Source organism: Hippocampus bargibanti, linkage group LG19, assembly GCF_051943395.1.
Source record: "Hippocampus bargibanti isolate YZ-2025 linkage group LG19, ASM5194339v1, whole genome shotgun sequence".
Classification (NCBI taxonomy): Eukaryota; Metazoa; Chordata; class Actinopteri; order Syngnathiformes; family Syngnathidae; genus Hippocampus; species Hippocampus bargibanti.
In genome coordinates, this window is record NC_142752.1 from 8,625,941 (window position 1) to 8,641,837 (window position 15,897).

General features: G+C 40.1%; 2 protein-coding genes across 7 annotated transcripts in view; one reads left to right on the forward strand and one right to left on the reverse strand.

The window, feature by feature from the left end:
* pak5 (p21 protein (Cdc42/Rac)-activated kinase 5) overlaps positions 1–9,849 on the reverse strand; it is a 55,195-nt gene extending 45,346 nt beyond the window's left edge. For 3 of the 4 annotated variants that reach the window (XM_089021692.1, XM_089021688.1, XM_089021689.1), the window contains exon 1: positions 9,487–9,849. The gene's annotated coding sequence lies outside the window, so the exon portion shown is untranslated. Of the gene's footprint in view, positions 1–9,292; positions 9,448–9,486 lie in introns of those variants that run through there. The other variant, XM_089021690.1, reaches the window with a different exon arrangement.
* A 1,471-nt stretch (positions 9,850–11,320) lies between these two features.
* LOC148883896 (uncharacterized) lies at positions 11,321–15,401 on the forward strand. 3 transcript variants are annotated; one of them, XM_089022624.1, is made up of 8 exons: positions 11,375–11,426; positions 12,939–12,949; positions 13,053–13,313; positions 13,396–13,875; positions 13,958–14,046; positions 14,316–14,487; positions 14,573–14,697; positions 15,027–15,164. In XM_089022624.1, exons 2-8 carry the CDS (start codon positions 12,944–12,946, stop codon positions 15,028–15,030), a joined length of 1,137 nt encoding a protein of 378 aa, XP_088878750.1. In that variant the 5' UTR covers positions 11,375–11,426; positions 12,939–12,943; the 3' UTR covers positions 15,031–15,164. The 3 variants fall into 3 exon arrangements, with proteins under 3 accessions (XP_088878751.1, XP_088878750.1, XP_088878749.1); XM_089022625.1 differs by lacking the exon at positions 14,573–14,697 and having other exon boundaries at positions 11,321–11,426; positions 12,939–12,985; positions 13,155–13,313; positions 15,027–15,401; XM_089022623.1 differs by lacking the exon at positions 14,573–14,697 and having other exon boundaries at positions 15,027–15,401.
* The last annotated feature ends 496 nt before the right edge of the window (positions 15,402–15,897 follow it).

A 15,897-nucleotide genomic window follows, 5' to 3' on the forward strand; every position in this document is an offset into this window, starting at 1 on the left:
AGTATATTGGTTTATACAGCGCTTTAACAACAGCTGAAGATGGAACAAAGCGCAAACATGGGGAAAAAAAGGAAAATGCTTTCCTTGTGGAAAAGAAAAACATTACCAGAGGCCATGGCCAGCGCTTTATCGGCACCCAAGCATCAAAAAACAAAACCCAAACAAATCCATGAACGGCAGTGAATGAGTTAAGTGTGGTTAACAACGCTGCCAAATTTGAATGTTTAAAAAAATGAGAAAACACATTTGGGATATTAGAATGAGGCTTCAAACCCAAGAGAATGAAGCCACTCCCACTTTTTTTCCAATGCCGTAGGTGTGTCTGTTGAAAGACAGGAAACTACGCCACACTCAAATGTCAACCATCAATCAAATCCCAAAATGGATGGTACTTCATCGTCTATCTTTTTTTTTTTTTTTAATACCTCCACAAAACTACATTGCCGTGATTTCCATGCACTCATGGTGAATAACGAGGTGCTCAAAGCTCCTGTTCACATGCTGGGTCTCATGTTAGACTTTCTTTACGTGAGGTGCAGAGATACACAGTTACAGCCAACAACCACAACAACAACAAGGCACAAAACCAGCAACCAATTTGAAGGGAAGATGCATTTCCGAGGGGCGGGCATAGCTAGCGCGCTGACTCCATGACACAATTGTCCCAAATCAACGCTTATTTATATATATATATATATATATATATATATATATATATAAAGTAAAGTCTCGTTATATCGATATCGGATATATCGACAGTCCCGGTTATATCGATATTTTTTCGGACTCCCTTGAATATCGATATAACGAGACTTTACTGTGTATATATATATATACAGTAAAGTCTCGTTATATCGATATCGGTTATAACGATAGTACCGCTTATTACGATATTATTTTCATTTCCCTTGCACATTTCTAGTCTTTTTATGTATAATTAGTACCGTTTAGTACGATACCCGGTTGTTACGATAATCCGGTTATTACGGTGCTCCTTTTCATCCCCCGCCGGCCATTTTTGTTGTTTACATCGATATATCCGTCGCGCCATTGGTCAACTTGGTCACGTGTCTTGTTACGTGGCAGCTCTCCCGAGCAGACGCCATTTTCAGACGGCAGCTCGTGTGTATCAGACGGCTGCTCGTGTGTCTTCAACAATGGACTGTTTTGGATGCCATCAGAGCAATTTCCAAAGCGTGGAGCACGGTGTCCGAAAACACCATCAAGAACTGCTTCCGTCACTGCAAATTTGAAAATCCAGGGTGCAGTGAGGAAACATCTGCAGCTAACGAAGAGGATGACGACAACATTCCTCTTGCAGTGTTGGCTGAAAAGCTAAAAGTCGCCGACATTGCATCGTATGTCGCAGTCGACAAAGACATTGCGACATTCCCAAGCTCATCAGATGCGGATATCGCAGCGGAGGTCAAAGCCAAGTATGCCACAGTAGATTCCCGTGATGATGATGATGCTGATGACGATGAAGAAGTAGCGACTGAATGCACACCTTTTGCAACTTCGACAAAAGCGTTGCAAGGGGTTGCGGACACGCGATCTTTCTTTGAATCCGTAGAAAATGCATCCGGTTTTTTAGAAACGTTAAACAAGATGGAAGTGTTCATATTAAAATATAAAAATGGGAAGCAGAAGAAGATTGATGACTTTTTTAAATAGCTTACATACATACTAATTGCAGTGTTATGTACATGTACTGTTACATGAATGCAAGCGTTTTTTGCAACAATGTTTGTTGTGTTGTCTGCTGAAGCGTCATGATTTTGAAAATGACTGTACATTCCATACTGTGCATTAAAGGGCAACCAACATCACTTTTTGTGTTTCTTGAGTCAGTCAAAAAGCTGTTGTAACGTCCCAGCTGCGCGCCGGCATTCTATTCAGCCACTCTCGAACGTCACGTAAGTTATGTAAACGTTGCAGTTTTTCATCCATGTACAGTATTTAATTGTGTTGCATCCAGATATCTTTATTGTTTGCAACAATCACTGTTTTTCATATGATTGTACATGCTGGCGTTCGTGACTTCGTGTGAATAGAACTTGACGATTTAGCATTGGTTGGTTGCATTTTTTAAAGGAAATAGTCATTAAAAAGTGTAAAGACGTTTTTATTTTATGCACAACTTTATTTTTCACTTCACTACTGTACAAAAAACATGTTAGATACGCAATCCATGAACCCAATGATGAAATTACATGCCATAACAAAGATGCCGCATTTACGCACTCCCCCCCCCCACAGGATCGGATATATCGATAGTCCCGGTTATATCGATATTTTTTCGGATTCCCTTGCGTATCGATATAACGAGACTTTACTGTATATATATATATATATATATATATATATATATATATATATATATATATATATATATATATATTTTTTTTTTTTTGAAACAGCACGCTTGCCTGGTCCCCTCAGCCTGTCGGGCAGCTGAGGCAGATGCGGCTCTCCAAGCCCTTCAGGCAGAGCTGGACATTCAGGCTTCACTAGACCTCCTCAGCAACACAGACGCACACCCAACACGCACGCACACACACACACACACACACACGTTGCCAGAAGAAGTAGAACAGCCTCATTGAGCGGAGAAATGTGAAGAGGATTTAGGTTACGTGTCTCTAATTCTATGGAAGGACTACGCTTAAGGCTTTGTGTGTGAGTGTGTGTGCGTGTATGCACTCAACTATGGTAATGACGAAAATTAACATGGCATCAGCATTCGCTTGAGGTATCGTATTTAAAAAGTAAAAACTTCAAAATGGCTTCCCCCCTATTGTCTTCCTTTAGGTTTTGTGCAAATCTATAAAATTTTAGCATTTCATATGTTTGCACTTTCCCTCTATGGATACTGTAAGCTCTCTGGTTTTCATATTGAATACAGATGTTCCCCTACTTATGAACATTCAAGTTACGAACAACGATACATACAAACATTTTTGTAGTAACATATGTAGTATTCTCTCCAGTCTTACATGTAAATATCTTTATTGAGCATATATTTTATTAAATGTTTATTTTTCAATAGGAGAGCCTAGGGTTGCGCATGACTTCTAGAGGGGTAAATGGAGTCAGTAGCCGCTGAAAGTCGTTGCGAGACCTGCTGTGGTTCAATATCACAGACACTCCCCTACTTACGAACATTCGAGTTACAAACATTTTTGCAGTAACATATGTAGTATTCTCTCCAGCTGTACATGTACATATCTTTATAGAGCATATATTTTATGAGATGTTTATTTTTCAATGCAAACCAATACATGTTACTTATACAAGCCTTAAAGATATTTATATAAACCTTGAACATATACTTACATAAGCCTTAAACACACATTCCATACATAATACAGCACTGAATCAACTTATGAACAAATTCAACTTACAAACGACCATTTGTAACGTATCTCGTTCATAAGTTGGGGAGCGTCTCTATACCTCTGGTAAAATGCAAGTCTTTACAGGCAAATGGGAAATGGTCAATGATCAACTGCACTGATGTTTTGGTATGTTCTGCTCTTTTAGATATCAACTGACTTCAAATGGAATTTAAAATGGCGTGCTTCACAGCAAAATGACCAATGTTCAGATTTAGTGGAAAGATGCCACGCTTGCACAATGCCATTTGCTTGTATTCCAACCATGGAAAGCTCTGTGTTCTTTACACTTGTGATGAATATAAAAGTAAGTCTTCACACACAAAGCTGAAATGTCAAACTACCGTATTTTCTGGTGTATAAGGCGCATCCAAAAGCCTTCATTTTCCGCAAACGATGAACCTGGGACTTTTACGCAGGTGTGCCTTATATGTGAACTAATATTAAGCCACAACAGGCCTCGCAATTACTGTCAGCAGCCACACAATCCATTTCCCCCTCACCGTAGAAGTAGTGTGTAACCCTAGCCAGAAGAGGACGTTCAAGCTCCGTGTAAGGAATTTATCAGCCTGTGGAAACGGGCTGATTCATTCCTCACAGGAGCTCGGAGGGCATTTTCTGCCTATTTTTGTGTGAGACATTTCCCCCCAATGTTGCCTCAAAATTGCACGAAATAAATTCTTTAATCGATTGCAAACATGTATGCTTTCCTCTTCAGAACTATTTGAATCATATTCATAACTGGATGTGTAACAAGAAAGCATATTCTCCTAATCTGAAGCCATTGTTTTGATTCTCCAGCAATGCATGACATCTTGGCGTGATTTCACGAACTGGGGGCGGGACTTTCTGAAAATGCCCAATTCGCAGCTCAATTTTTTGCAGATTTTGGACACTTTAAGTCATTTTTATTGGTGTTTTGCATTTGAATAAAAATATACTGCCTGTTTTGGGTATTTTAGATGCTATAAAACGTTTTGTGATGTCAGTTAGGAAACAAAAAAGTGACGGCGGTTGTCCTTTAAGTATCCTGCCATCATCTCATCATCCTCCTCAGCCCTTACAAGGCCTCTTGTCCTCATCTGCCTTACAAGGCTTTCTGTGCACTCTCCAAGTGTCATTTGTAAAGGTTGGGGCCTATTTTTCAAAATCCAGGCAACATCGGATATATCGACAGTCCCGGTTATATCGATATTTTTTCGGACTCCCTTGAATATCGATATAACGAGACTTTACTGTATATATATATATATATATATATATATATATATATATATATATATATATATATATATATTTTTTTTTTTTTGAAACAGCACGCTTGCCTGGTCCCCTCAGCCTGTCGGGCAGCTGAGGCAGATGCGGCTCTCCAAGCCCTTCAGGCAGAGCTGGACGTTCAGGCTTCACTAGACCTCCTCAGCAACACAGACGCACACCCAACACGCACGCACACACACACACACACACACACACACACACACACACACACACACACACACACACACACACACGTTGCCAGAAGAAGTAGAACGGCCTCATTGAGCGGAGAAATGTGAAGAGGATTTAGGTTACGTGTCTCTAATTCTATGGAAGGACTACGCTTAAGGCTTTGTGTGTGAGTGTGTGTGCGTGTATGCACTCAACTATGGTAATGACGAAAATTAACATGGCATCAGCATTCGCTTGAGGTATCGTATTTAAAAAGTAAAAACTTCAAAATGGCTTCCCCCCTATTGTCTTCCTTTAGGTTTTGTGCAAATCTATAAAATTTTAGCATTTCATATGTTTGCACTTTCCCTCTAGGGATACTGTAAGCTCTCTTCATATTGAATACAGATGTTCCCCTACTTATGAACATTCAAGTTACGAACAACGATACATACAAACATTTTTGTAGTAACATATGTAGTATTCTCTCCAGTCTTACATGTAAATATCTTTATTGAGCATATATTTTATTAAATGTTTATTTTTCAATAGGAGAGCCTAGGGTTGCGCATGACTTCTAGAGGGGTAAATGGAGTCAGTAGCCGCTGAAAGTCGTTGCGAGACCTGCTGTGGTTCAATATCACAGACGCTCCCCTACTTACGAACATTCGAGTTACAAACATTTTTGCAGTAACATATGTAGTATTCTCTCCAGCTGTACATGTACATATCTTTATAGAGCATATATTTTATGAGATGTTTATTTTTCAATGCAAACCAATACATGTTACTTATACAAGCCTTAAAGATATTTATATAAACCTTGAACATATACTTACATAAGCCTTAAACACACATTCCATACATAATACAGCACTGAATCAACTTATGAACAAATTCAACTTACAAACGACCATTTGTAACGTATCTCGTTCATAAGTTGGGGAGCGTCTCTATACCTCTGGTAAAATGCAAGTCTTTACAGGCAAATGGGAAATGGTCAATGATCAACTGCACTGATGTTTTGGTATGTTCTGCTCTTTTAGATATCAACTGACTTCAAATGGAATTTAAAATGGCGTGCTTCACAGCAAAATGACCAATGTTCAGATTTAGTGGAAAGATGCCACGCTTGCACAATGCCATTTGCTTGTATTCCAACCATGGAAAGCTCTGTGTTCTTTACACTTGTGATGAATATAAAAGTAAGTCTTCACACACAAAGCTGAAATGTCAAACTACCGTATTTTCTGGTGTATAAGGCGCATCCAAAAGCCTTCATTTTCCGCAAACGATGAACCTGGGACTTTTACGCAGGTGTGCCTTATATGTGAACTAATATTAAGCCACAACAGGCCTCGCAATTACTGTCAGCAGCCACACAATCCATTTCCCCCTCACCGTAGAAGTAGTGTGTAACCCTAGCCAGAAGAGGACGTTCAAGCTCCGTGTAAGGAATTTATCAGCCTGTGGAAACGGGCTGATTCATTCCTCACAGGAGCTCGGAGGGCATTTTCTGCCTATTTTTGTGTGAGACATTTCCCCCCAATGTTGCCTCAAAATTGCACGAAATAAATTCTTTAATCGATTGCAAACATGTATGCTTTCCTCTTCAGAACTATTTGAATCATATTCATAACTGGATGTGTAACAAGAAAGCATATTCTCCGAATCTGAAGCCATTGTTTTGATTCTCCAGCAATGACATCTTGGCGTGATTTCACGAACTGGGGGCGGGACTTTCTGAAAATGCCCAATTCGCAGCTCAATTTTTTGCAGATTTTGGACACTTTAAGTCATTTTTATTGGTGTTTTGCATTTGAATAAAAATATATTGCCTGTTTTGGGTATTTTAGATGCTCTAAAACGTTTTCTGATGTCAGTTGGGAAACAAAAAAGTGACGTTGGTTGTCCTTTAAGTATCCTGCCATCATCTCATCATCCTCCTCAGCCCTTACAAGGCCTCTTGTCCTCATCTGCCTTACAAGGCTTTCTGTGCACTCTCCAAGTGTCATTTGTAAAGGTTGGGGCCTATTTTTCAAAATCCAGGCAACCAGAGAAAGGCTTTAAAAAATAAATAAATAAAATACAAAACTTCCATCTGGGTTTTCCGAAAGGCTCCAAACTGTCACACAGGTAAGCACTCTAGCATAAAGATGCCGCTTCGAATGATGTAACGGCACCAGTGGGGGAGTCACGCATAACCGCCGACTTCCTCCGCCTGGTTAAATTATTCACCGTGTGACTCCATCTTATGTAATTTAGCATGAGCAACCAAAGACACCAAAAATACTGTACATGATAGCTCGGCCTGTTTAGTCGATTCTTTGTGTGAAACTGTTATTTTTACTCTTTAATTAGTTTTAGGCTTGCTCATGTTCTTTTTAGCCCGATAAAATTGTGAGCATTTTAGTCTTATTCTTATTTTAGTCTGGATTGTCAATAATCAGAATAATAAAGTCTTTAATAGTCCCACAATGTAGAAATTTGCAATCTACAGCAGAAAAAGTGAAAGGGGTTGGGGGGTGAAAAGATAAAATAAAGAATTCTATGCATAAATGAAAATGTCAGGAGTCTGAAATGTACAACTGCATTAAAGAAATCATAAAAAGAACTTTACATAGTGATAGAGTGTGAATTAGACTCCAACACATGCAAAATATAAAAATATCAAATAAAAACTGTACTGAATGAAAGTGTATTGACTCGACAAAAAGTGGCTGTGCTATTTGCAATGTGTGAGTCCATGTTTTCTTTCCACGTGTGTTTATTTATAAATTAATTATTTTATCAACTATTTTAGTCTATATTTAATCAGATATTTCAGCAGAGGTGGCAAGATGTGCGAAAAAAAAAAATTAAAAAACAGATACGGCTCATCGGAATTGGGAAAAGGAGTTGCAACGTTGCAACACAATATGCATGAGCTTGCATGACATAGAATACATAGTTTATTTTATGTTGTAAATCACATTTTGTCTCATTTTAATTTGTCAAAACTATGATCAACGCGTGACCAACAATTTGTGTCTCCTCTCTGATTAAAGGGTCATTGAAAATAATATTTTGTCCTATTTTTTGTTGTTGACAGCAATAGAGATGATAGCTAAGTATCTAGAAATGTGGGGGCGGGGTAGTTTTCAGGTTATGATGGATTGAAAGCTAGTAATGAATCATTATTCGCGTAGGCTATAGCATTCCCGAAAGCTTTGAACATTATGTGAATCCCCAGTGTAAAGAGTACATGCATGGACATGCATGCAAACACTACTGTCAAAAACTGATTGATGCTTATTTTTTTTAAAAAAGGCCATCTCGTGTTTGGTTTCAAACTAACAAAATGACAAAAAAGAACAGGGATTTTTTTTTGCAGTGGATTGACACACCAAGTGTCTGTCAGGGTAACGTCCACTATTTGGGGAAATACAAACAGTGTCTATTGAATTGACATATTGACAATGTGAATCTTAAACAATCAGAATATGTGGGGAAAAAATTGACTCTTGTACTGTAAATGTGTTGATGCAATACAGCTACAAATATCAATATACCCTTTCTTTGATACTTGCACTATGTACAGTTTTTTATGAAACATTTTTGCACATTTACAGTATACAGTTGATATTTTTATTTTGCTATGCTTAGAATATCTTGTTTCTATCCTTTCACCCCATCCCATCCCCTTTCAAATTGCTGCTGTGGACTGCAAAACTCCCCATTGTGGGATGAGTAAAGGTTTTCTGATTTTGAACTATACAATATTTATACAATATGTGAAAAAGTAAATGCCACAGAATTGGTTTCAAATACTGTATCTCTAATATGCACAAATCTTTTACACTCAGTGAGGAAATAAATACAAGGTCATGCTCTCATGCCACAAATAAAGGCCAAAATCAAACAAGTTGTCCAACCAGTGCTTGGGGTGTTGTGTAAATTGTGTTTAGATATTGTTATTTGATAGTATTACTGTACTTCCATTAAGGTGATGTTTGCACTTGTGGCGATGACGAGTTTAGCAAGTGTGTCTGTGTGTTGTGGTAGCGAGCACACTTAATTTCCCTCCTCACTATACTATTCTAATCCCGCGGCCACAATGAATTAGGAAAAAAAAGTTATCTGCCGCCCTTTATTTACCTGCCCTACATTAGCACACAGTGGAGGCTGAGTGTGTGCATGCATACCATATTTTAATGCTTTCATACAGTGTACTCGTGCTGCAAAAATACAAGTGATGAAATCGATGACACATTCAACAGTTAAGCGGAGGGTAAAACAGATTATTAGCGTTCGGCAGAGGAAGAAAGCATGTAAAATGATGCAAAACCACACATTCCGATCCTGAATGGGGAATGTGATGCCCACTTGCTACTACCAAGGACAGCGGCCGAAGCGCGGTGAGGAAGCTGACAGCCAACGACAGTCAACGACAACACACGCTCGGGCTACGCAAATGACAGCTCTCTTACCGCATGAGGGAGTCACCACAGCCCGGACCGAGGCAAGCCGATCCACGGTTGTTCAGACACATTAAGATGAAGGGAGCTTCGTCCTTGCAGCCGGCGAGCTTTCGCTTTCTCCCCTTTTTTCTCCTGCACCACCGTGAACCTACCATTGACTACACCCGGCGCGAAATAGAATGCAAATACGACCGTGCACTCACCTGCTCGTCGCCGAGTGGAAGAGCTCACATGTCCCGTGGCTTTCTCCCGTTTTCTCCTATACGATTGTTGCGAGAGAGGAGCAGGGTCGTGTTACGTGTGAGCCAACGACGCCATGTTGAGTCTCCGGGAGCAGTTCTCCGGCTGTGCGCCACATCCGGGCCGCTCGGAGAAGCGAATTAGTTGTAGGAGTGGGGCGGAGAGCACCGTGGTAGAAAGTGTCGGTGCACCTGTGAGAGCACCGGGGATAAGATCACCGTCTCGTGCATTGACAAATCTCCTTCTCTAAATCTAAACGCAGGTTGTCGTCTGCAGGTCTTGTCGTGCTCATGTTAGCGCAATGCTAACTCTCCATTCCAATTACATTCACGGTGCTCATTGGGATTAGTGCTGACGTCACTGATGATTTGCATGTGCAGGTTCGAAAATTGAGCTTTGATCACCTTACAATGCGCAGGCTGCCTCAACAGGGCCGTCATAACTCTGATTTAAAATGACATTTGGCTCAAACTGTAATGTAAAAAAACGACAGAAATCGTTTTAAAAGGGAAGCAGTTTGATCGTGTGACGTCATAGAGAACCATGAGGGCGCTCTCTTGTGGTGGATTGTGAGACTGCGGCAAAATCTCACACTTCTGTATGGATGAATAGATGGATGGATAGATAATGGCAACTTTCAAAACACTGTTAGTCATAAAACTTACTTTTTTTGTCAAATTGTTTTTCAACTTCAATGTACATGTATATTTTGGTATTCGTGTTATTTTTGTACTCAAGTTTAGTTGTTTTATTTTAAATTCTAATGTATAGTTTAATTTATTGTCTTTAGATGTACATTTTGATGAAGTGTTTATTTTTGCCAAATCATTTTATGCAGGTTGATCATTTTAAATGTGTATTAACCGGTGCTTTTAATATGAATTGTACTTTCATTTCAAAATGTTTATTATACTCAATGTTTCTACTTAAATTTTACATTTTAGAATCCAAACTAGGGCGCGGAAAATCATACTGGACCCTCCGCACCCCGCCCACCACCTTTTCCAGCTACTATCCTCAGGCAGGCGCTACCGATCCATGCGCACCAAATCCAGCAGACATTTAAACAGCTTTTTCCCCCAAGCCATTAACTCTTTGAACAGTAGCCCAAATGGAACTGTATAGTGCCTCTTTGCAATTTCTTGATAATGACACTAGTGCAGCGTGTTCGCCCGGAAACAAATTCCTTGTGTGTTCTACATACTTGGCAATAAAGATGATTCTGATTCACCTCTACTACTTTTATAAAAAATAATCACTTCGTGTTCATTTTTCAAAATGAATTATAATGCATTTGTTTGTCTGTTTGTCGATGTTTTTATACAATTAACGGTCACCCAGTAACACCATGTTGAAGAATTTGCAGTAATCTGGGATTTTTTTTGTTGGCCAATTCAATTAAGGATGCGCGCAGACGAGCTATTGTCATTGTCAAATCCTGAGTGTTATTTGTAGTAGTTGTTACCTGAAAATGTACCGCAAACATACATTATATGGTAGTGGCTTTTTTAATGTGGCATTTCGTTGTAAATTACTTCAATTATTGGAATGCCAACTGTGATCTGTAATAATTAAATGAGGATTTAATGGTGAATGTGAATTAATTTAAAAAGTACAAAAACAAAAATTACACTGAACTGATAAATGAAGTTAAGTTGGACACAAACCCTGGTGGAGGTAAATGGCACATAAGAAATGGGGAGGGTTGAATAGATGCATTGAGGTAAACATCTTATGTTCATGTGTCACAATTGCAAGGCACTGCAGAAAAGTGGGCGTGTTCAGTGAGTGAGCAACTTTTCGTGCGTATAAAAGATTTTAGTTCTGGCCGCTGGACTGCTTCCATTCGACTCAAAGGCATTAACAAGTACACTGCAGCCTGACAGTGCCTCCAACAACACAGGTAAGCGTTTGTAACACACTTTTGATGCTTTTGCTACAGACCTTGATGGTCAAAGACGAGGTCATTACCGACTGATGTCAGGCTTCTCAATTCTCAATAATCACATGTGGGGAAAAAAAACTGGACTCTTGTACTGGAGATATGTGTTGATGCAATACAGCGACATATATCAATATACCTTGATACTTGATACTTGCACTACAGTTTTTTTATAAAACGGTTTTGCACGTTTACAGTATACATCTCAGTCTGCTGGCATTTTTACTATGCTTAGAATATCTTTTTTTTGTCCTATCCTTTCATCCCCTCACCCCATCTACTTTCATTTCTTTCATAATTTTACTGCTGTGAAATGTAAATTTCTCCACTGCGAGACTAATAAAGGCAAATCCAATCCAATCCAAATCCAATCCCCTTTCAAATTGCTGCTGTGGAATGCAAATTTCCCCATTGTGGGACGATTAAAGGTTTTCTGATTCTGAAATATACAATATTTACACAATATTTGAAAAAGTTTATTCCACCGAATTTTTGCTTGGTTTGAAATACTGTCTCTATAATTTGCACAAATTGTTTACAATCGGTGAGGAAATACAAGGTCATGCTCTCATGCCACAAATAAAAACCAAAATTAAACAAGTTGGTAGTCCAACCAGTGCTTGGTGTCGCCAGTTAAGATATAGATTAAAATGCATGGTTACATACAAAGATGACCGAATATTTCCGTACACAAGAGGGTTGAAATATTAGATATTGGAGATGAAACGTTTTGCTAATACGTGTGTAAAAATTGTTTGACTACTAAGTTTCTTTTTATTGGTAAAAAGTGAAGTAAAAAATTCATGCAACAATAATTGAATTTTAGCTTTAAAAACTATTTCAATCATGTTGCTTTATATAAAAAAAACTGACATTTTGGTATTTTTCTACACTGTTATTTTAGGTGAGCTAGTGTAATGTGCTCATTTCTGTAGGTCTGCATATTTTCGCTTTACACGTACATATTTCAACCCAAATGTAATTAGCAGTCACAAGGGCAAACAATGTGCTGAAATCAGGACACTCACATTGTTGACGTGTCCTCACATTCAATGATCCTGTGTGTCATCCGTGTGAGTCACCGGTTCATGTCAGACTTTTAGTGCCACCACAGCAACATTCGGTCAATTTGGGGAAATAGGAGCGCTCACATTGTCACTCGCATTGACAGACGCCACCTACCAAGGAACAACTTAGTATTCCGTAAATATCACCTTTCCTTTACATTAAAAGTTGAAAATAATGGAATATTCAATCAGTGTCATACAATTGAGGATCTTTGCGAAGCAGCTCACATTTTTAGGAAACATCAGATTGCACTCTGTCACACATCACATTGGCATGTTTTGCAAACAACGAAGGCATTTTACATTATACTTTTCAGTGTAGCTAACGGCAACCTAACAAAATTTTTTTGGGGGGCAAAATTTTAAATTTTGACGCTGATTTTTTGGAGCGATTTCTTTTGCCCAGGCAGCATGGACGTAAGTAACACCCCACATTATCAGATGCAAGCCCAGGTAAGAATATTAGTTTATTTTCTCTAAACATGAATTTTGATGCTTTTGTCAATGTTGCACCGCCAAGTTGGTGTCCTCCATACTGTCAACCCTTTCTCTGCCTCGTATCTCCATCCTGGCCCCTGACCCTCTACCCTCTCCTCCACCTTCACCCACTTTCCCCCTTCAGCATGCTGATGTTCTGTGTGGCAGCTGCCCGCCTGGTTCTGCCCCACAGACTAACACCCTTTGGCCAAGCCAGACTCCCGGGACTGGATTCCCCAACTGGCCTGTGCAGGCCACCCAGCAGCTAATGCCCACTCAGCAGCAGGTCCAGCCCACCCAACAGGTCCAACCATGTATTCAGTTTATAATTTTAGTGATATCAGCTTTAAAAGAACAAAATAAATATATTTGGGTTCATGCTTCAGGCCTTGCAACCTGCACCATGCTGGACCGGGCAGCCAAACACTCCATGCTGGTTGGGGACTCAACCATTGCCTGTCTCTGGACCCAGCCCTCTTCCGGTCCCACCTCAGATCCTAACACCCTCGCCTGCCCAACCTGCAAGCATGATCCCTGCTCCTGCTCCTGTTCCAGCTCCGGTTCAGACCGTGGCTCCAGCTCAGAGTCAAATCTGCCAGCCTTGTTGGCCTGCCCAGTACCAGCCTGCCCAGCCACCGGTTCAGGCTCAGGTACCCTTCCAGGTGCCGGCTTTATCGCCAGTTCCTGTCCCAGCACCCGCTCCCGTTTCTGCCCCTGCTCAAGCTCCGACTCCGAGCCTCCATCCAGCTTTGCCGACATGGGGTGCAAACCCTGGTTGGCCTTACAATCCCGGACAGCCAGGTTGGCCAGGACAGAACCCGGCCCTGATGCCGAAACACTGGCTCCCGCCAATGTCAGGACCACTAGTAAGTACAGTAACAACGTACAGCAGAAAATATGACTTCTGTAATAAAGTTTTTTTATTCTTGGTTATGTTTTGACGTGTAGAGTGTACCATACAATCTGAACCTGGCTCGAGGTGTCTATGACAAGATGATGATGACTATTCTGGGCCAGATAAAACCGAATGCCAAAATGTAAGTGCTCGAGGGGAGGATTACCACACTCCAAATGGGTCCAAATTGGGTCCTATATATCCTCTGTTGAGGATTTGACCTGGTATGTTGGGTCTAGATTTTGATCCAATAATACTAATGCAAATGAGTTGAAGTGAACAATGTTCTTCAGGTTGCTGATTTATTATGAGGAGTTTCTTGGCCCCCCAAACTCCTACAAAGACAAAAAATGCCACTTATCCTCTCAATATTTAACCATTTGAGGTATTCATCAAACAATATTTTCATAGGTTCACTATAAACTTCCTACGAGGCAACGACATCGCCTTCCATATCAACCCTCGGTTCAGTGATGGGGGAAAGCAAGTGTTGGTGCGCAATCACAAGGTGGGCGAGCATTGGGGTCCGGAGGAGAGAGATCTGAAGGGGCCCTTCCCCTTCGCCCTGGGAAGCCCCTTTGAGGTAAGCTGAAGGAAAACCACCACCTGGTAGCAACCGCCAGGTCTGCATATGAGCTTCAACACATGACGCCCTTGACTGACTCCAGGTTACCCCTCCTCGGGTTGAATGTCAGGCTAACGTTTGGCTGAAAAGATGGAAAGGGTTGGAAAGGCGATTGGGAAAGCTGATCCTAGATCAGGGAAGTGACCCTCCACAGGGAGACTCCTGGAGGTCAGTCGTGGTCTTGTGTTGTTGCTCAATAGCCTAATACTAACCAAAACCAAAATAAGGACAACGGATCCACCAAAGTCAACGTCAAAAACAATTTGGACATTGACTAACCTGATATATCTTGGGAACGCCTTCATTGTGAGATATATGAAGGTGTTCTTGTCTTATGTAGTCTACTAAGATAATTTCAAGCTTTTAGGCCAACTGCACATGTTCCCATGAATATATATTAACAAAAACTTCAAAATAGTGGCATCAAGTAAACCCGGTGGGGCACTTCTACACTTACTCCAAAAGTAAAATGCTCACTGATTGTGTGTGTGTTTCAGATGAAGATCCTGTGCACACAGGACTCGTTCCGTGTGGCGGTCAACAACATTCCGTTGTTTGAATTCCGCCACCGCGTCCGTGAGCTCAACCAGATCAACAGAATCAACATCCTGCATGATGTTGTCCTCACTTTTGTCAATGTGGAGACGCTTCCATAGAACCGCTCTACAAATTCATCAGTTAATGAACTTAACATGATATTGACATTTCGTAAGTGTGATTAAATATGTTATATGCTCAGTAACCATTAAAGCCACATTAACATCGATGAATATATACAAATTACATTGAAATAGCTGTTTTCAACATTTGCATTCTATCACTTGTGAATTTGTGTATGTTCTTTTAACAATTAAATACTGTATCCTCAAACATTTTTTTTTCAAGTGTAAATTTAACTCTCATGTGTCTACTCCAGTGCCAGAGTTTGTCATTGTCGCTTGAATTCCAGGACCCTCAGGATAGTAATTTAGGACTACATTAACATTTAATGCAGCATCAGAAACCTTAGACCACAGGTGTCAAAGTCAAAGCCCGGTGGCCATATCTGGCCCGTCACATCATTTGATTCGGCCCGCGAAAGCAAATCAAGCATGTCAAGTGCCATGATGCTTGCTAAAGTCCGAACCAAAATTTCAAATTGTCCCATGTAAACCACAGTAAGTCATTATTTTTTACTTCAAATTAGAAAACTAGCTATTCATTAATTTGGTGTGCGCTCTATATGTAATATGTGAAAGGAATTAAACATTCAAATGTCTTTCCCAAATTCATAACGGCCCGCAAAAGGAAAACGTAACTAGAATGTGGCCCGCTGCAAAAAATGACGTTCACATCCCTGCCTTAGATTCTCTTTTTTTATCAGAAAGA

Bases quoted from the DNA above. Each gene is read 5' to 3' on its own strand.
- LOC148883896 (XM_089022623.1), top strand. The intron at 13,876-13,957 runs GTAAGTACAGTA...TTTGACGTGTAG, and splicing joins CGCCAATGTCAGGACCACTA to AGTGTACCATACAATCTGAA. The intron at 14,047-14,315 runs GTAAGTGCTCGA...ATATTTTCATAG, and splicing joins ATAAAACCGAATGCCAAAAT to GTTCACTATAAACTTCCTAC.